Consider the following 21,477-nt stretch of genomic DNA (forward strand, 5'->3'; position numbering starts at 1 on the left):
TTTTCTTATAACTTCGGTATAACTTCAATTTACTAAATTTCTTTAAATTTGTTCTGCTCATTATTATGCCATGATTATGTGATAAACACTCCAGCATTTCACTTTGCAATAAGATAACAATTAATACATGAAACATCCTCCATTTTAAATAACTGCTCCCCTTGAAACTGTAATAAGAATTAAAATAACACAAACGTTTGCGCTATTACAGAATAATTTGTGTTAATTTCCAAAGGTTTGCATTAAATTCAAACATAGGAAGAAATATATATATAAAAAAAGTATAGAAGTTTAATTGTCAAGTACAACAAATATACTAGGTTAAAGAGACTTTTGAAAGTGTAAAGTACATTTTAGAAATGATGTTAATGTAGATAAACGAGATTGTTGTTTGTTTTATTTCATTATCATTTTCAGTAAAGCCATATCCTCCTACAATCAACCCTGATTCAGTTAACACAGAGGAGATTAAACCACTGGTAATATCCTGTACATCAACTGGAAGCCGTCCAAAGGCTTCAATATACTGGTTACTTGGAGATGGTAAAACTAATATTACATCCAATGCAACACAATTACTAAACTCTCATGATCCAACGACTGACACATATAGTGTAACATCTACATTAACATACATTGTTGATAGAATATATAATGGGGAAAACTTGATATGTGGAGCAATTAATGCGGCTACATTGGAACAAGGATGTGGTGTAGAGACTTTTAAAACACTTAATATTACATGTAAGTTAAGAGCCATATTTTAAGTCTTTTGTAGATCACAAAATTGAATGAAATGTTTATGAGAAGACCGTATATTTTTCGTTCACAGAAGCCGCAGAGGTGCTATTAGAGTACTTATGCCTTGTATGTGTCTGAGATTTATCATAAACTTATAATCAAATACCAATGTCATGTTGTATTTAGATGCCTCTCTGACAGATTTTAATTGAGGCTCCTCCCATAACCCATATGTCATTGTTCATTGACTTTGATACAAATTCATAACGTCATGAAATTAAACTTACTAGTTTAGTACCTGGGTATTCCAGCATTACAAAGTTTAGGATTTTCAAAAAAAACATCTTTGAGCATCACTGAGGACAAATAAATTGTCCAAATGCTCATCTGGTGTAGTAAAATTGAAACCGTTAACGTTAAGTCCTAACATAATTAGTCATTCTCAATTCTATAACATCATGCACATGCTTCAATAAAAAGATGTGCAATCAAAAAGACCACAGAAACCACTGTACTTGTGCATGATCATATAGCTTTTGGATTATTTTGGAGAAAAGCAGTCTTCTAAGTCGTTTTGACAAATACTACACACTAAGATGAATTCAATTCCACTGGACTTGTGATCATAAAACTTTTTGTGAAAAAAACATATATAGATATAAGAAGATGTGGTATGAGTGCCAATGAGACAACTCTCCATCCAAGTCAAAATTTATAAAAGTAAACCATTATAGGTCACAGTACGGTCTTCAACACGGAGCATTGGCTCACACCGAACAGTAAGCTATAAAGGGCCCCAAACATTACTAATGTAAAACCATTCAAACGGGAAAACCAACTGTCTAATCTATATGAAAAACGAGAAACCAGAAACACTTATGAACCACATCAACAAACGACAACTACTGAACATCGGATTCCTGACTTAGGACAAGTGCAAACAAATGCAGCGGGTTTAAACGTTTTAATCGTACCAAACCTTCACCCTTTTTCTGAAACAATAGTGTAACATTACAACATAGAAAGACACACTATAAAATATCAACTGAAATAGCTTAACTCAACCAAAGGACATATTAACACCATTGAACATACACTGAACAAATAAATTTGACCTATGACACAATGTAAATAAAAAATAAATAAACTAAGGGAAGAAAAATAAAAGTAACATGTTATATCGGTAAGAAATATTAAACAATTAAAGAAAAACAATATGCTCGAACAAAAATATCAGCCATTTGCAATAACTTTAAACACAGGTAAATGAAAATAATTTTGTTGTTAGGTATATGTGTACAGTACCAATAGAGAAAGGAAATATTTTTACAAAATAAATAATTTTAATGTTCATAGTACGAAGTGAAAATTTATAGTAATACCAAACACTTATCAAAGCTGGTATATAGACCAGATACAACCCTGAATAACATTAAATAACAAAAAAGCAATACAATTAGTACCAACAGGTCAAATAAACAAGAAAGTACGATTTGAGAGTACTCGCAGTTACTGACAGCTAGTTAAAAGCCAAAACAATTAATAATAAAAAATCATGCATCAGAGACTAAAATCAACTAAAACACATCCCAGGGATTTAGTATTTTAACGTCATGGACAGTCAAAGAAGACATGACTAGTGCAATGCCAAAATATAAATGTATCGACAGACAGTAGGATAGTTAGGAGTTTAACCTCTTTATAGATCAAAACGAACGTGGGTGTGTCTTTATACATCTCGTTTGAAAAAAATACAAATTTAGTTATGTTTTAATTTGCTGATGACAAAATCGATATTAGCTATACATGTACTTGAAGTAAGTCGAAATAAGTCAAATACTGTACACTAAATTGAATTGAATTACTAGTAAGATGTACTTCAGAGTTAGAATTCAAATAGTAGCTTCACATACAATTACTCAATTACTTGTTCTGTATCTTGTGGAGTGTACAAGCCCCCAATAGATATTCGATAACTCTGGAGTACTTTTTGCGCTACACTGACTGATGTTAAGTGTAATAATTGAGGTCATTGTTTCATATAGTTAGTGACCTACACACTTCCTGATAAAAAAAACAAGGTGTTGTGTCAGAAGTCATCTTTGAGAGAATAACAACCGTAATCGTAAGCAAATTAGCTCAGAACTTTATTGAAGATATAAAAAAAGAAGATGTGGTATGATTGCCAATGAGACAATTCTTCACAAGAGACCAAATGACAGAAATTAACTATAGGTCACCGTACGGCCTTCAACAATGAGCAAACTTTTCTTAAATCAGTTAATTAGGATTGCGGGAAATCGTACATTCCTTTTTTGGTGTTAATTGAAACAATTTTGCGGAAACTGTATGTTACTTTATGATGTTCCACCAAATATCCTAATATCATGAAAAATAGGGAAAAAAAATTGTTCGTCACCATGTTGTTGAAGGTTTTTAGGAACATATAGTATATAGACCAATATCAAAATTTTGAGTCCTGACTGTTTTTCAACTTCGAACTCTATTTGGCCTTTTTACTTTTTTTGATATAAACGTCACTGATGAATCTTTTGTAGACAAAACACGCGTCTGGCGTACAACATTTCGAGCCTCTTATCAATGATGAGTTTATCGACCCTTACACCATTAAAACTCCCTTCGGTAGCATATTATTGTCAAAGTTATGAATATACTGATTTTGTTATAACATTACAATAAACCCATCGTACATTGTAGATACCAGGATCAAAATTATGTTCGCCAGACGCGTACAAAAGATGCTCCAGACATCACAGTTAACAGTCCTACATATACACAGAAGGATGCTGACTTTATAATGTTTATAAATTATCAATTATCCCTACAAAAATAAAAACAGAATAAAAAAAGAGTTTTAACATCGCCATGTTGTTGCAGGTTTTTCAGGACCATAGAATAAAATAACAAAAATTGACCCTCTTGATAACCATGCTTCTTTCAGGAGCATATTATTGTCATAGTTATAAACATACAAATGTTTTTTATTACGACAGATGTTCCAGTCATTACAGTTAGCAGCCCTACATATACACAGAATGATGCTATCAGAACAGTAACATGTAATCCTAGTGGTAACCCAGACAGTTATATTTATCATAAATGGCAGCACAAGTCTAAGTATGGAGATCTTATACGAGAGTTTGGTGGAAATAAAACCTTGACATTACCAGATATTACAGTGTTATTAAGATATCAGGACAGTGGAGAATACTGGTGTACAGCTAGTAATGGTTTTGAGGACAAAAACAATCAGTTTGAACAGACTGGTTATGGATTAGTTACTGTGAAAGGTAATTTGAGTTTGTTATTAATAAGAACATATAAAGCTGATTTGATAGTATTCACCTGTTCAAAGACCATTTTGCATAACGCTTTCATGCTTGGATGGGTTGTTTTTAATCCTATTTCCTCGAGTGCTTTGATTTCACAATTTGCATGAGAGTTATGACTTCGTCCATTTTTTTAACATTGTATCAATGACACCTTGTGAATGCATACTTGGTATGATTGTTAGCCTTTTTTTTGTATTTAACCATATTAAACTGTCATCCTATTATTTTTACAGACGTTTTGGGACTTTGTAATGAGCATATTTGAATGTCGTACCACAATGACACAATGATACACAATTAAATTAAATATTTATAAAACACAACGAGTATTGTTCTACGGTAAAGGAATCTTGCTAGAATTTTGGGACATGAGAATTGAAATACTGATGATACCAGGATAAAATGTTGCAGTATATCTTAAGAATATTAAAGTTATGAAATCTTAAGTTATACAATAATTTCTGATTAATTTCCAAAATTTCCTGATTTTTATAATTATCACTTAGTTGCACGTTACTTTTTTTATCTGAATATGATCATAACCATTATTCATCAACTTTACTGTCAATATAAAAATAAATTTACATTGTTATGTTTTAGTCAGGGCCCAACATATACATTTTAAAAACTTGTCCTTTAACATAACTCTAACAATAAACAATAAACAACACTTTGTTTTGGGGAATTTCAAAAGGTCATTTATTCAGCAATTTTATATAATGAATGATTTTCCTACATATTTTTTTTTTTACATTGTGACTAATGTCAACGCATATTTACAACAAATTTTATGTTTAGACTTGGCTCGATAAAATGAAATATTCACCATAAAATCAGAATTCTTTAAAACTTCTTAGTATCCATGTCAGCTTCAACTTGAATGACATCTGTAAAACTGAAATAAGAAATTCATTCAGGATATGTTATTAGTTCATGCAAAAACAAATGCACTACCAAAACATTTTGCCATTGCATTATGGAAGAGGTACCCATTTTGCGAGCTCTGCTCATATTATCACCAGTTTGTTAATATCTGCATTATATAAAAATATTAACTTTAGAACGTGATTATGTTTTTATAATTTATTATATTTGAGATTAAAAGTTTGTCAAAATTATCCACATCTTTATAAAGGATTACAGTAATGCAACTATATTTGATTGTGCTTAATTTTGTTTTTTTGTTTTTTGTTTTTTTTTTTGTTTTTTTTACAAAATTTTAATTAAAGACTAAAACATGCTTGAAATTATGCATACAACGTTTCCTATGCTTTCATTTTAGCAAAACACAAATATCTATGTAATATTTCAGCTCAGCCAGTGTTTACTTCAGACACCATTGACAGAGTCAAACAGTTCGGTGAAATCGATAAAACAGTAGTTATATATGTTGATGTGTATAGTGTTCCAAAATTTACCAGTTCTATATGGACTCGGGATGGAAAACCAATAACAACACAAAATTCAACAAAATATCAATCATCAAGTTCTCCGACTATTGTTAAGGATACAATTTATGGGAAGGAAATACAACAAGATGGTTATAATCTAACACTAACAATACATGACTTGAAAGCAGAGGACTTTGCTAAGTACACTGTAACACTTAAAAATGGATTTTCAGATGTAAACTTTACTATTGTATTGGAATCTGCCAGTAAGTAAAAATAAGAAGATAATGTGTGATTGTAAACTGGTCTATTGTACTTGAGTTTGAGAGTAAGTATATTTTGGTTCAGAACAACAACAAAAATTAAATATCAATGTTGTCTATCATAGTTCATATTTATCTCTCGGTATTTTCTTAAATCTTATTTTGGTTTGGGATTTTTGTTTCTGAGTAAAATGCTTTTGCATACAACAAATATATGTAAGCAGGTTTAAGAGCTTTTGGGCAGTCGGGTAACCATCTGTCAATATGTCACTGATTCTTTAATTTGTGATCTTATGCTGTGTAGGAGCATGCTTTCTTTTTGAATGTTTGATATATGCAGAGTACAAACAAAATTGGTACATCAATTTGATGTTATAGAGTATATCAATTATTTCATTATAGTTTAAATTAGTGTGTTATCCCCGTTCAATATACAATAAAAATGAGCCATTGTTTGGTAAAATGCAGACATTGGAAGAAAATCTAACTCAAATGGAGGTTTTTCCCAATATTTTAATAATGTGCTTAGTAAATCAAAATTTTATTCCACATTTTCCAGTCTACATAAAAAGATCAATTAAACGAAGCAAGATAGGACATTTTTATTAAAAAATCACATGTTATTCAGAAGATGGAATTTATTTTCATATATGCCACACATACACACACACACACATACAGAGAGAGAGAGAGAGAGAGAGAGAGAGAGAGAGAGAGAGAGAGAGAGCGAGAGAGAGAGAACACACATTTTCATAGTAAAGAACCATACTTAAAATTTCGAAGGGTTCAGCCACGTAGTGTTTAACAAAGAAATAAAATATTAATAAAAATCAAGTTTTCATGATTATCGTGTACTATATTATATATATCATTGTATTTAATGTAATTTGCATTGCACAAGATCTTGTCTTCCTGTACTATTTACATATAAAGGATTGACTAGGGTATAGAAACAATTTCATTCATGAACTTCTTTCGTCCGAAAATAAACATGTGATAAGGTTGGATGTCCTTCTGGCTGTAGTAGTTTCATAAATCCGCTACAAATCCGGTCATTTAATCCGATGCTTCGTGTATTGCGAGTGTCACGTTCTTTTCTCTTGACGTTAAGGAACCATTGGAATATATCTTTGAAGGGGACCAATAGTTGGCCTGTTGAAAAGCAAAATGTTTACCCTTTTTCATCATAACCTTCTATTGTTTTCCATGCAGTCATGCAATTTGCCACTTTTTATCCCTGTCATATCATCTTGCAGAACGTACACGCCTATTATATATTAATAGTTAATAGTTTTTCGTCCTTACTATGCATGACATAATTGACATTTGATACTAAGTATGAAACAATCAATTAGTTCTGTCGACCTTCTAGTTGTATTCAATATAAATTTGGTCGTAAATATGCCTTAAACATTTGTAATTGGACTTTATCACACCAAGTAACCCTATCAAAAAATGCGGAGGGATCCGAATCCCGAAGAACACAAATTACTGATGAAAATTAAATAACGATGGGTAAGTAAAATCTGGATTCGATTCCCACGTAGAAATTGTGCCTAATACATCGAGTACTGCATCATAGAGAATATAGTATGTAATGTTTGCCTTTTGTGAAAGAGGATATCTTCATCAATTATTCAAGAATCTCTTTTAAGTCCGTTATATTGTTTATGTTTCGTCTGAACATCTGTTCATCGGTTGTTTTGTCCAAAAAGTGTTGGCTTCATGAATACTTTAAATTGATCTCCCCTATGACAAAAATTGCAATGGCTTACTAAATATTTGGAGGAAAAAAAGTTCTGTTTAATTGGGATGGGTAGTCGACTCCTTATTTTCAATTAACGACCAGTTTTTACTAATGTTAAGTTTTACACACAACATAAAAAAAAGGATCTACACACTAGTTAGGTGATCATAATCTGCAGTTCAATCATAATAGGCGTAATTGTTATTTCATGACGAGTGAATAACATGTAGTCATTATAGTTTTTTTGATTGTTGTAAAACCTACACCTATTAGACAGACATTATTGTAAACAGCAAAGATGAGTAACAAGTTAATATCTGCAAATTAAGTCAATATGACCGAAATTGTAAGTCGACTACTAATAAAAGTAATTGTCCTTCGATTATAATTTCATCAATTTTCCATTTTTGGCTATTAACATAAATAACTGTCATAAATAGAGAACACACTTTAAGCAGCAAAAATGGTCAGCTAGATCTACAAAGAAAACAAATAAGTGAAATTGCCAGTCGCCTTATAAATGACGATTTTTACGAACTTGGGGCTGATAGTTAAAACAATTGTAGATACAGAGAAATTTTAAACAGCGAAACAGTAATCAGTACTAGATCAACATAAAATCTAACCGCCTTATCCTTATTGAAACTATTGTCATTCAGAATATTTGCTGATACCTTTTGCCTTTACGTAAACTAGGGAGAAACTAGAGTCAATACGACAAGATCTGTAAATAAGTTTAAAAGACTTTGATAGTAATTTGCTTCCATTTAGGATACTCTACACTACGGTATTGCCCTTTAGTCAGTTATACTTCCCTTCTTCGAGTATAGCTGGAGTTGATACTTGTGACACCTGTTTACATTACTTTTGAAATGGAGGTTAAGATAAACGTGAAACGTAGCACATCAATATCAGACAACACAGTAAACATATTTTGAGGTCAATAAACGTGCTTGGATGATAGACAAGTGTCAATATATATAATTAAAATATATTTAATGAGACTGTTGTACAAACAACTTTCCAAATGCCTAAATCATCTACTAGTACAAATGTATCCAGCGTACTGAGTTATATATAAATAACCCTTTTGTTTTAGAATTTGAACTATTGAAAATCCGAAACAAAATCATCGTTTTTCAACTATTTTTTGTTAGTTGGATGTATATTAAGCGGAAAGATAAGTATATATCGATAACTTTTATTCAGATAAAACCAAAATTGATCGCTTTGATTCAAACTTAAAAATTAGTTTTGATTTTTTTTCTTACGTAGGATCCCGTAGTATAGAAGTATTTGATCAACACCATGCAAAAGCTTATTCAAACAAATTAAGTCTACTAAAATTCTTGCTTAAAAACAGAATATCTAAAAAGAAGAGATCTTGTTGAGATAAAAAAAAAAACACTAAAAACTACAAACTGTATAGGTTACTAAACGAAGCTGATATATCGATTGCTACCTTTACCCACTGTGACAAATATGATAAGGACGAGATTCAAAGTGGTTGACCGGGAACAAACTTTAAAATGGAAGAGTGACACTTGAATAAGATGGTACGTTTGAATGAGGCATAAACTTTGTCTGACAAAAATACAAGATTTAAGATGAAAAATGACCATAAGATACATATAAGCTAAACAATAAACCCATTCCTCCCCCCTGTGGTGGACAAATGAACAAAAAAACGGATTTATTGTGTATAATAATCATAAATTCCCATTGCAACCAAAATTTTCAAGTTTAGGACTGGTTTTAATTTCCCTTCTACATGTACATGTAATACCGTCTGATATTTTATTGAATATGACCAATCAATTTACTTTAATTCTTTGAAATTATGAATGATCGTACTGTGATTGCCGTACTTTTTTTATCCTATTTTGAACTCCCTTTTTCTAAAGGGGCTTATCTAATTACTCATGCCTGATTAAATTTAAAGGAATAAAATCTCAACTTAAAGACCTACACTGGGTTAATAAGTTCGGAGTATCTTAAGTAAACAAGAGAGATCTTTTATGACATAAGATCGTCCAAAGTATTTCAGATAATTAGTTGTGTTGAATAGCAAGGATACATTGTACCTGCACGAAAAGATTTGTAAGCGTTAATACATATTTCGTGATGTTTTTTGGTTAAGTTCAAGACTTCTTGGTATAACATCTGCTTCTTTTCTTTCTTTTCCATATGTTTTTCTATTAACAGACGTCATAACAAACACTTGGTGTACACAGGATGTTTGCTGATTGATATTTAGAAGTCACAGCAAATAACACAAAAACGAACTTGATAAGTTTAAGTTATCTATACATTACAAAAAAATGATATAACCTTGATATTATTACACCAAAAGCATAGTTTGAGAATTGTTTTTATAAAAATAGCAGCGAACAAATAAAATAAATCTTATTAAGTTCATGTACATGTATATGTCAACAAGTGCCCCCCCCCCCCCCAAACAACAAAAACAACAAAAACGCTAAAATAAATCGCCGCGAAGTCGGATAGGAAGTTACAAGATTCTATACCTTGATATATATGACATAACGTTAGATTATCAAAATTACACCTACATGTAGCACCTAAGTTGCAAAATTTGTGCTTTTTGTGACATAATTTTATAGGCTTCTTAAAAACTTAAAGAACAAATCGCATTTTAGATATATACCATATTCAACATAGATAAATATACTTGAAGATATACAAAACTATCACATTAAATAGTAGTCTGGGTAAAACAAAAATTGAATTTTAAAAATGAGCAAAAAGCAAAAATGTCACATGCATTCATTTCTAACTAATATTGTCAAACTGTTCTACACATTGTGTGAACTAAAACAAAATGTACGTTTCAAATTTACCTTATGTGTAGTCAAGCATATGTGCAATTGTGGTACTCGTCATAACGAATCCTTGATCGTTGGAGATAGAAAAAACTTTCAAAATATATGTAGGTGCAATCTTGATACCTGCACGTTAATATTTTGATCGTTATTATATTACCCGTAAGAAGTATTGTTACACACAGTGAACTTTAATTGCATAGAACGCTTATAATAAATTACACCCAATATGATTACTCCAACCCAAAATATTGCTGTCAGCGATCAGTTTATTGTTACTTTGGTCTCTTTGACCAGTGCACCGATTTTTTACTTTGAAATCAATTGGGATCGATTGAAATGAAATATGCCAAACGGTGCTACAATATTTTGATATTGTTGATACTTTGGTAATTTCGAGAACTGCTAGACAAATTATAACCGAATAATGTTTTGCCTTAAAATTAAAAAAACTACACAAAACATGTGTTTCTTGAGTATTGTCGAGACCAAAAGTTTTCGATGCCAAATACCTGCAACACTAGTAAGCATCATACATTTATTGTTATAATCAGAACAGATATGATGATCATTCGACATTGTAACGTACATGATACATAAAGCATAAGCCTCAAAATTGGATCATCTGTCAAACGGGAGTAGTATATGTATCTTCTGTCCCTTTTTTATTCCTAAGTCAACCGTGAGCGGTATATCATATTACAAGACGATATGCTACATAGTTTAAAGGATTCGTATTTATGCTTTCAACTGTTCAGACTGCGTTCGAAAGTGTAACTTTCTATTATTTTAAAACTGGATATAATTCAACAATAAATATAAACGTTTGTGTGCATTCTTAACAATAATCAACAGCCTCGTGAACATTTAGAATCTTCTGTATTCGTTTTTCTTGTAAAAAAATACAGTTTCTATCAAGTATTAGTGTGTATTTCTTTGAAACATTTCGCATTCTTTCCTCAAAATTTATTTCAGTTGCTGAAAAATGTACCTGTAACATTAATAAGTCTAAAAGAACAAGCAGCGCGACAATGGACTAATCTTCGAAGTTATCGCTGTCTTTATGGCACATTGAAGAAAAAGGCATTCATTCAGATTAAAATTTTTACATAATGATCATGAATATTACGGTATCTTCTTTAAATTGATTTTCATGACAAGTTGATGATGTCAACATAGGCTATAATTCCAATTTTCAATACAAATTTGTAAATATATTTGACAAGCTAACGAAAAATTACAAATGAACCTGCACACTTAATGAAAGAAGAACGTAGAAGGAGTATTTACAAGAAAAGAATGTACCTATCTTATACACTGTAGTTTATAATAGATTCTTCATTATAATCAAACAATTTAGAATTTATAACTTAGAGAATAAAATGTTGCCTTGTTTTGTCATATCGGTACATATACGAATGTATAGAACGTTTAAATATAATCGTTAGGTGTACCAGAAACACCAGGAAATTTTAGCCGAATAGATTCAGCATCTACAAGTTTCACAGTTCAATGGGATCCAAATTCAGGTGGTGGATATAAACAAACATTTTACATACAGTACAGAGTACAAGGATCATCAGAATGGACCACTGTATCAGCTGGTGAGGAAGATATCAATGAACAAAGGAGACGTAGAACATATGAAGTAAGAAACTTAGAAGGAGGCACAGCCTATGAACTAAGAATGTTTGCTGAGAATACAGCTATGAAAAGAAGTAATTTCACAGATGTGCTTATTGTCTTCACAGAAAGTTCAGGTACAAAATGTCCATTTTCAATGTTAGTATGAATCTATAATTCGCTATTTATTTTTTCATGCTGCCCACACCTGTTTCATTATTACATTAGATTCCCTAACCCTATAACCTGATGTAAACCTTACAAAGATTGAACATTTCATGAATGTTGACCTCCTTGCTCGAGAGAAACAGATTGTTTTAAACAATAGACTTTAATTAATATGTAAATATAATACAAACCAGTAGACCAGAGGTAGATGCAAAATTAAGATGTTAGAAAACAAAATTTTTCCATAAAATAAACGTGTTCGTAAACCGCGCATCTATCTGGTTTTTGTTTGTACATTTTACGGTCTCTTTATCTGAATTACATACAGAGGTGAAAGAATGCTATACATCATTGGAATATAGTAGCTTTTTTTTATTATTTAAATTGCATTCATTTAGGCAGAAAACAAATTGTAACTCTGCAGCTGTAGTACATAATTTCATAATCAAACAAATATTGTGAATATATATGTACTATAAAAGGCAAGCGGCAATTAATCTGTGTACATGTAAATATCATCGGATATATATCATAACATGTCTACATGTATGTTTTGCTATATTAATTCATTATATTTCTGTGTTTTCAGAGTAAATATATTCAACACACGTATCATTTTCATATATCATGCGCATAGTTTCTTTGACAATTGACGGCATACATCTTTGCGCATGACTTGTGACTGAATTCAAAATTACTACATTAAAATAAACATATTGATTTGCAATAATGTAGGGGAATACTTTAATATATGTATTAATGTTTACCATGTAAGTACTTCACGTGAAGTCATCGGTGAATATGATAATCTGGAGTCACGGAAAAGGTATTGAAAAAATATATCAATATTATTTTATTATGTTAAATAGTTTTGTTTGAAGTAAACACATCAGCTAAAATCATCAATTATCAGATTTTATCTAATTATAATTAAACGACGAGTTATACATGTTATAAATACAAATGAGACAAATATCAAACATATGAGAAAATAAAGACGTAAATTATACATATAAAATTATATATCTTACTAAGCATGTCTATTATTTTAATTGTACGTGTCCGTAATTGTGAAAGGAATTGTTATGTTATTTTAAGGTTTGTACTTTAAAAAACAAAACATAAAGCAGTTGATGGGAAATTGTCAAATCGAGCACTTCTTATTATCAGTAATGTAGTAAGTGCTACTTAAATGTAGTATTTATCATATTTAATAGAAAATTGATGATACACAATAAATTGTTTGCAAGACAATCATAATACATCTATATTTTATATATTTGGAGATTATAAAATTAAATCTAAAATGGTCAAACTTGCTTCTTGTTAATTTATTTTTGTTACAGTATCTACGACATCAAGTGCGGTTATTGGTGCTGTAGTAGCTGTCGTTGTCACTTTAGTGATTGTGTGCGCCTCTTTTATAGTGATACTGTTAATCAAAAGGACTCAAGGTAAAATCTTAAGCAAAAGTTAACATCGGCTAAACATCAAAATAAACGGTGACCTCTTTTTGCTGACATCGCTGACTGGAAACAGATTAAAGTTAACGACATGGTTGTCATGTTTTCCTATTTTTGTATTGAATATACTTTTACTTTCATAAAATATATCACTAGTACCTTAATTTAAATGCAATGAAAAGTGATAAGTAGTTGAATACATAAGACAATGAATACTATTGTATACTGGGAATAACGTAGTTATACATTGCTCGTGAATTTGATACACTTTTTTATTTTGTCAATGCACGTAAATCAAGACTCCATCTCCCGTTAAGCCGCAAAAAGTTGAAATAATTGCTTTAAGTAAACATTAAAGGAATTTATTTAATCGGATAAGGAAATGTTTGAGGTACTGTAGTAACTGCCTATTGTCCGACCAGTTTCAATAAACATTAATGTAAATAACATGCTAAGATGAGTCGTTATAGAGGTTATTTCTGTGAGGTATGATTTTTTTTAGTGCAAGATATTCGTTACTATGAAAATAAGCAGTTACTTCAATGTGTAGTTTCTGCGAACTGTTGGAGTTTTTTTTAAATGTTTTCATCTCGTTCAACCTCAATAGCTGAACAAATACGGAAGAAGAGGAGGCAAAGCATTTCCTTCTTAGCGTATACATAGAACATTCAAAAGCTAACATTCATAACCAAGCTTAATCGTCATTTGATTTAATATGTTATTTATCTAATGTGTTTCATATTTCTAATATCATTAGATACTGTTTCAATTTGTAATCTCACATGGTTTAGTGTTTATACTTACAGGGAAAGATAAAAAGGAAAAGTAAGTTGACTATTTTCTATTCAATCATAAATAGTAAAGATAGCATCGCAACGGTATTGAAAATACTATTACAAGAGTGGGTGTAAATTGTCCAGCGTTGTTGGTTAACTTTTGCAGTCAGACCAAAATTATAATTAAATATACTTGTTTTTGTTCTTTGTATCAATCTGATGAGTTAGTCCGTTTTCAACTGATTTTAATAGTTTGTTTCATGTTGTGCTGTTACACCACATTACCAGGTTAGGGAGTAGGTATGCGTTGTCAAAATGTTAAACACCGCTTGATTCTGTATGCGCCTTTCAAAAGTCAAGAGCCTGTCATTTAGTTTTCTTTTGTTTGGTGCTGTAAATCATATTTGTATTCCGTTTATTTGTGTGCATAAATCAAGCCGTTATTGTTATCTATGAATTGTTTAAAACTTATAATTTCTGTACCTTTTATATCATGCTTTACGGTATGCGTTTTGCTCTAATCGAAGACCGTAAGTTGACCAATAACTGCTTACTTATACGTTGTTTGGTCTCTGATGGAGAGTTGTCTCATTGGTAATCATATCACATTGTTTTTTATCATATTAAATTTATAATGGTAATATAAATGATAATAAGAAAATATAAATGATGTATTTCCCGAAACGAACAAATTTGAAAATAAACTGAAAGTAAGCCTAACATAAAAACTAGATATATCATATGGAAACGCTGCTTCAACATTATCTAAAAGTTAAATGACTTACATTAAAATAAAAAGTCACAATGATAACGTTTAATATGTCAAAATGAATAAACATGTTTAACATGGATTGCCTTCATCTCAAAACAGCATCGACAGTGTTTTGTATTATTCAGCTTTTTTTTATAATAATGGTTTCCTGAGGTAAAGATGACCTTTGATGATTTGATGTTACCTTTTCGGTGCTATTGGGTTTGATAATCTATCATTATTGTCATGCGCTCTATATTTGTTTTACTATCCAAATCATTACTTTAAAACGTACTATAACTAAATGCATTTATACTATACAGACGCACCATACTCATTAAAATCGGTAATTTTGCTATATTTGCTTTAAAGATGGTCAACATTAAAACAAAAAGACACTTCTACTGCCCTTAAAACGTACTTTTTAAGTGTTTGAAATATTGTTCAATTGAAAAATACACCACATGTTGCGAAGTAACTAGCATTTTACATATTTTTTCAATTTATCACAAATCTTTAAGAAAGCACAAATCTCTAAACGGATATCTAAAAAGTACTAGACAGATATTTTTAAAATATTTCTTCTTTACTTTCATTTTGTCATAATGCAATACTCAAAACAATATTTTGGATGCTCATAGTAAATCAATCTTTACTTATACAATTGAAACTTATTTTTTATATCAATTATTACTTCTCTTTAAGAAATGATACATACTATGAAAACACTGGCTTCCAGGATATTCAGAATGGAGATGAGTACGAAGAAGTGGAAAATAAAATTGGTAATTTAGCATTAAGAAAGAATATACGGAAGATATAAAGGTGACATTCAAAACCAGTTAGTCGAGAAAAACGGAGAACATCAATAAATAAAAAAAAAGTGGAAAACAACGAAAAAAAGACGAACAAGTGCACACAACATCTATCTAAAAAAAAATAGTGAGCAACACAAACTCCAAAAGCCGGGGTTGTACTTAGGTGATCTGCAAAGCTAATCAGCTGCTGTTTCACATGCGGCACATTATCGAGGAAATTCTGGTAATGACAACAAGAACATATCAGTAATCATTTGAGACACAGATATTATATTACGGTAAACTAACTCAGGATGACGTCCATAAAACCTTGGAAGGGAGGACAACTTACAACTTAGAAACCTTTGTTCAATAGCATTTTTTGTAAGGAGCATTCCTTTATCAATGAAATCATAATAAAAAAATCAACCCCTGGAATATCGAATCATCTTAGGGATATGTATGCCATATGTAGGTGCTTCTGGAATATGCAAACGCAATACGGTACAAGATGTAGCACTACAAAGTAAAAACAATATCTGAATTATGTTCTTATACATTTGAATTTGTTTGAAGCTGCATCATGATAAAATCATTGTAAATTAATATATGGTTGGATAAAAAAAAATCAATTTTATTCAAAGTCTTGTTATTGTTTGTATTATAATATGGTTCTTTACTGAACATTATTTTATTGCTATTGTTTTGTTGCAGATGTTGAGCATACATCGTGAGTATATAAGGATTGTTTGACATTTACTTCCTCAAATAAAATGACATAAGATAGATTTCACTATTATTTGTATGTTCTTTCTGGTCATTAAGCTCTACAGATGTTCCGCTTTTTATACATCCTTTGCTTCCAAATATTTGTTTCAGAGTGGTTCCGATGAAAGTAAATCCATAAAAATGCTTTGAACGGATACAATTTATCAAGTATTGCAATTATTTTCATTCGTTTTGAAAACAAGCAGTCCAAACGTGTTCATTAAAATAACCACAGGTTTAAAGAAAGCATTATATATTTAACATATTTGCGCAAAGTGTGTTCATATATTTTGAATTAAAAGTTAACCATACTTCCTTATCCATCAAATTTGTTATTAACTTCAAAACTCCTTACAATGCTAAGATAACCATGCCTAATGAACGAAAAATCTGTTAGTTCAATATCCAAGTGAACTTTAAAACAATAATACAACCGAAAGTATGAGGTCTGCTTTTTATCTAGATCTTTTCTATAGAATTGCAACAGATGGACGACTTCAACATTGAGTATATGACTTAATGAATTCCAAAATTCTTTTGTAAACTTCCAATTTCCAAGCAGTAGCACTCACTGTCCCATCTTATCACTGCTGATTGCGGTTATTTATCAAAACAATCCGCTACGCTCGGGCATGTTCACACTACTGTAGTTTATAAGCAGGGTTGTGCTTTTGACACAAATACTGCTACGTTCTTTCGTCAGGTTCCCTTCGTCAACATGATTCTCTACTTTGTAACTTAATAGAATCAGATAGATATTTTCCCGTTTTTCGAAAAAATGTGTAATTTCATAATACTGACTTTCGAATGTTTATGTTTAAGCATTCCAGATAAAGGTAAATCAACAAAAGCGCGTAGGACGCGCGACCTTTATAAAGTGTAATTTTCTGTTCATAATAAGTTAATCTGGAAAGTAAGGCTTTGGCCTATTTGGCGTTTGTAGAAGGATTTCTCGTTGAATCAAAGCTATTGAAAAACGGAACTTCAAATTGTCAATGTTATGTTACGCAACAGCAATAAATCATTGATCCCTTTCATAGGCATTTTGAGGAAAACAATATGAAAAAAATTTTATACATTTTGTTTGATTTTTACAAAATTGCAAATCAAAAAGTATTTGGATTTCATACTTTTTTTAGCACAACTATGTGAAAGGTTGCAATTAATGCCTCCGTCAGTATTAATAAATCATAAACATGTGTTGAATATTTATAGATTTCATAGTCATGTCATTCTACTGAAATATTTGGAATAATCCAATGCTTGACAATTGCATAATATTCAATATATTGATATGTCAGAAATTTGGACACGGCAAGAATAAACCAACACAATTACTAACATGTTGCGTTTACCTCCTCTCTCAATCGTGTTTGTCTGTTTTATACCAGAACTAAATAGATTAAATGAACTGTACAAATCAAAATTTAGTTCTTCATTACGTAAGATATTTAAAAACCCTTAGTTTTTGATATATACTAGCAAATAATATTTCCGTATTAAACTAATATTTTTCATAGAATTTTCAGTATTATCCCATATATTTTTCAGATCTAGTAAAACCTACGAAACACTTAGTACCAAAGACAAAATTAGTGTTTATGATGATTTAGAAAATGCCAAAGGTGTGTATGGTAAAATGTCATCGAAAGAACTTTTCTTTTGTGCAAAGGAACATATAAATATGAAAATAGTAGATGTTATCTAAGTTGCATAATAAAACTCTAAAAGAAAGAATTCGATTATATTGTTCTTACTGCTTAAATGAAAATATATCAAAATCAGATTTCTGATCATAATGTATTTATAAATATTAATTGGTTTAATTGTATGATCATATGATGCGAATTTTATTGAACGTCTAGAACATAACGAAAAGAAAATCACCAATATATCGAAGAACAACTGTTTTAACGATAAGTGTCACATTTGCAGTGACTCGTCTTTGAATGCCGTAAGATGACCATAAGTTGCTTACATCCAGGTCATTTTGTACACATGGTGAATACTTGTTTCATTTACAGTATTGATAATACCAACTGGGCTTTTTTTAAGTAACGGATTGACACATTGCAATACGACGCTCACTAGTTACTTGTGTCACTCTATTGCACAATGGGTTGTACGTTGTAAATACTGATAATAAACCAAAATTTACACAAAATAGGTCTGACTTGTTTACTTTATTGTGTATGTTTTACAATAACTGTCAATATCTTAGCTCGTTCAGGGAATTATTTGACAATTCACTCGGATGACAATATTTACAACGTTGGATCACCGTCTACTTCTGTTGAAATGTTGCTATTGTATTGCTGTTATATCAAAAGCTATATTTTAATTGATTGAGAACTTGTAATATTTTTTATCAACTTCGTTTATTTAGATGTAACATCATCAAAATCGTAAGTGTCATTATTATATGTATGTTTGTTTGAAAATTTCAAATTGCATATTTAAAAAACAATATTCCTTTACTTCTGACAATTAAATGGGGATTTAAAAAATAAGATATTTAATTTGGTTTCGAATTACTCTTTATTGATGAACATTTAAACACAAATCAGCTTAAGTAAAAGAAAGTGTACAGGAAATATCAAACTACACCAAACTTTCAACTATTGATCACGCAGAACGCAGCTAACAGATTTGCAACAAAACAGCTAAAAATGTACTTTCAAATTCAAACACTATTTAAACTGTACAAAACAATGAACACAATTATAATGTTTGAATTTGATATCTCAAACTTCAGTAGGTAACGACGAATTGAAAAGTGATTCAGAAGGAAAAGCAGCTGCTAGCAAATAGTATATTACAAATCATTATTTGATCAGTAAATAGTGCCACTTTGTTGCGAAATGTCTTCAAAATATAAAAAAATTAGCATTAAAATAGTCAATATCATGTATGCATGTATACAAAGTCTTTTTTTATAGCTCGATTGGCGATTACGAAGCACTAGGTGTCCAAGATAAACCAAGCATTTATTCTGAAATGAAAAATCTGAAAGGTATTTTAAAATTTTAAAAACATTTGCTGTTGAGCTTAGATTGATTTGGCTATGATTTTAGGACCCTTTTGCCATATAGCTTTTTTTTGTCCATGGCTATGAATGTTCCTAATGATGATAAATCCAGAAAAAGGCTCTGGGCGCATATACTGCACAAAGAGTTATTTTCATTACTAATTATATAAAATTAAGATGTTTCTATTAAGATTATCTTCATTTTGACTATAACAATTAACGAACATCTTTATTTTTCAATTGTGACATAGTCAGATTCAATTCAAATGATATTAAAATACATTGTTGAGTTAAAAACAAAGGTATGTGTCGTTGTTGTTATGTTTAATTTAAAGGGACGGTTATTCGCTGTTCAAATATCGTATTCTTCAGTTTAAAGGAGTAGGGGCTATAATGGTCTAAAATGGCCCAAGATTTACAACAACAAAAATGTAAACCGAGCAGATTTTTCTTCATAAATTATTAGAATATGAGTCAATGATTTAAAAAAACGGTTTTTATCTAGCAAAAAAACGGTTTAATAACGTCAAAATGGTAGGTGCAAATGACGTCATAATCGGGGAAAATAAGCAAAAAATACAGAAATTTGGATGGTTTTTCTACATTTTGACCACCGTACCATGCTTGCACCAATTTGAAATTTTGACATTTTGACAAGTTCATACATATCAAACTTCAGATAAAAAATATATTTGGTGCAAGGTTGGTGCGATAGTTTATTTTATATTTTTTCATGCCAAGCAGAGCAATGAAAGGCTGAAATTTCCCTGTCAAATGAGACCTCTGCATCTAACAAAGTTTGATTTATACATTATTATGCCTACATGGAATCTACTATTTTGCTTATAAATCAGTAACATGTATTTCTATTATTATTTTTGTAATTATACCTAGTTTATCTTTTAAAAAACCGAAAAGCATATTGTAAGGGAGTCAAGGATAACTTTGAGGATTTATTTTTTTTTAAATATGAAATTTTAGATAGACATACAATATAAAAAAACATCTGATCAATTCTTATGTTTCTGCTTATCTCAATTCAAAATGGGGTGTTCGAAATGGGACAATCTTCCCTGGTATGGGTCGGATGCATGATTTATGATTTACAAAATATACTGTAAAAGATTTTAAAGATTTGATGCTTAAATTTACATTATTGGTGATGAACATGAGATTTCTTTTGAAAATGAAGCCATCCTAATTCGAATTTGATATGTCTTTGGTGGTAATCTCCATTCAGTACAATCTTCATAACATTTGGTTATGGCAAAGTAAAGTAAGAGAACGGAAACTGCAAAATCGCTGATTCTTTTCACTTATAAAGGGACATTACTCCGGAACAGTGAAAGTTACGCCTCCAAAAATCTAACTTGATCTGTTTTTGGTGGTAAAACGATTGTGTATAAGTTTTAGAATATTTGGTTGTGGCAAAGTTAAGTTAGAGAACGGAAACCAATTTCGAGACGTACGGATGTACAAGGGTAAACCGTAATGAATCCGGGTCTATTAGCCCTAAATCATGTTCGCTCATTCACGTTTGCTACCTTTCATTTTCCCTACCTAAAAATCGCATACTGGGTCCGTTCGCACCCTACATTCATGCCACCTGTTTAAAGGTTATGTTTTAAATACATTTTAAAGTATGCTTCAGTACATGTAAGTGTATTCCTATAAAATAAAGATAATAAGTGTTTTTATTGTTTAAAAATTAAGTGACATTCAAAATATGTAAAAAGTTTTGTTTTGTGATTTATTTTGACATAAT

General features: G+C 30.6%; 1 protein-coding gene across 1 annotated transcript in view; it reads left to right on the top strand.

Moving 5' to 3' along the window:
- Positions 1-3,736: 3,736 nt before the first annotated feature.
- LOC127702811 (neural cell adhesion molecule 1-like) overlaps positions 3,737-21,477 on the top strand; it is a 31,215-nt gene continuing 13,474 nt past the window's right edge. The window contains exons 1-10 of the mRNA XM_052207112.1: positions 3,737-4,052; positions 5,407-5,751; positions 11,787-12,098; positions 13,476-13,583; positions 14,399-14,417; positions 15,825-15,904; positions 16,631-16,646; positions 18,236-18,309; positions 19,071-19,089; positions 19,624-19,697. Of these exons, the coding sequence (XP_052063072.1) occupies positions 3,737-4,052; positions 5,407-5,751; positions 11,787-12,098; positions 13,476-13,583; positions 14,399-14,417; positions 15,825-15,904; positions 16,631-16,646; positions 18,236-18,309; positions 19,071-19,089; positions 19,624-19,697 (1,363 nt within the window). The remainder of the gene's footprint in view (positions 4,053-5,406; positions 5,752-11,786; positions 12,099-13,475; positions 13,584-14,398; positions 14,418-15,824; positions 15,905-16,630; positions 16,647-18,235; positions 18,310-19,070; positions 19,090-19,623; positions 19,698-21,477) is intronic.

The sequence above is a fragment of the Mytilus californianus genome, unplaced genomic scaffold (genome assembly GCF_021869535.1).
Source record: "Mytilus californianus isolate M0D057914Y unplaced genomic scaffold, xbMytCali1.0.p SCAF_5, whole genome shotgun sequence".
In the NCBI taxonomy this organism is placed as follows: Eukaryota; Metazoa; Mollusca; class Bivalvia; order Mytilida; family Mytilidae; genus Mytilus; species Mytilus californianus.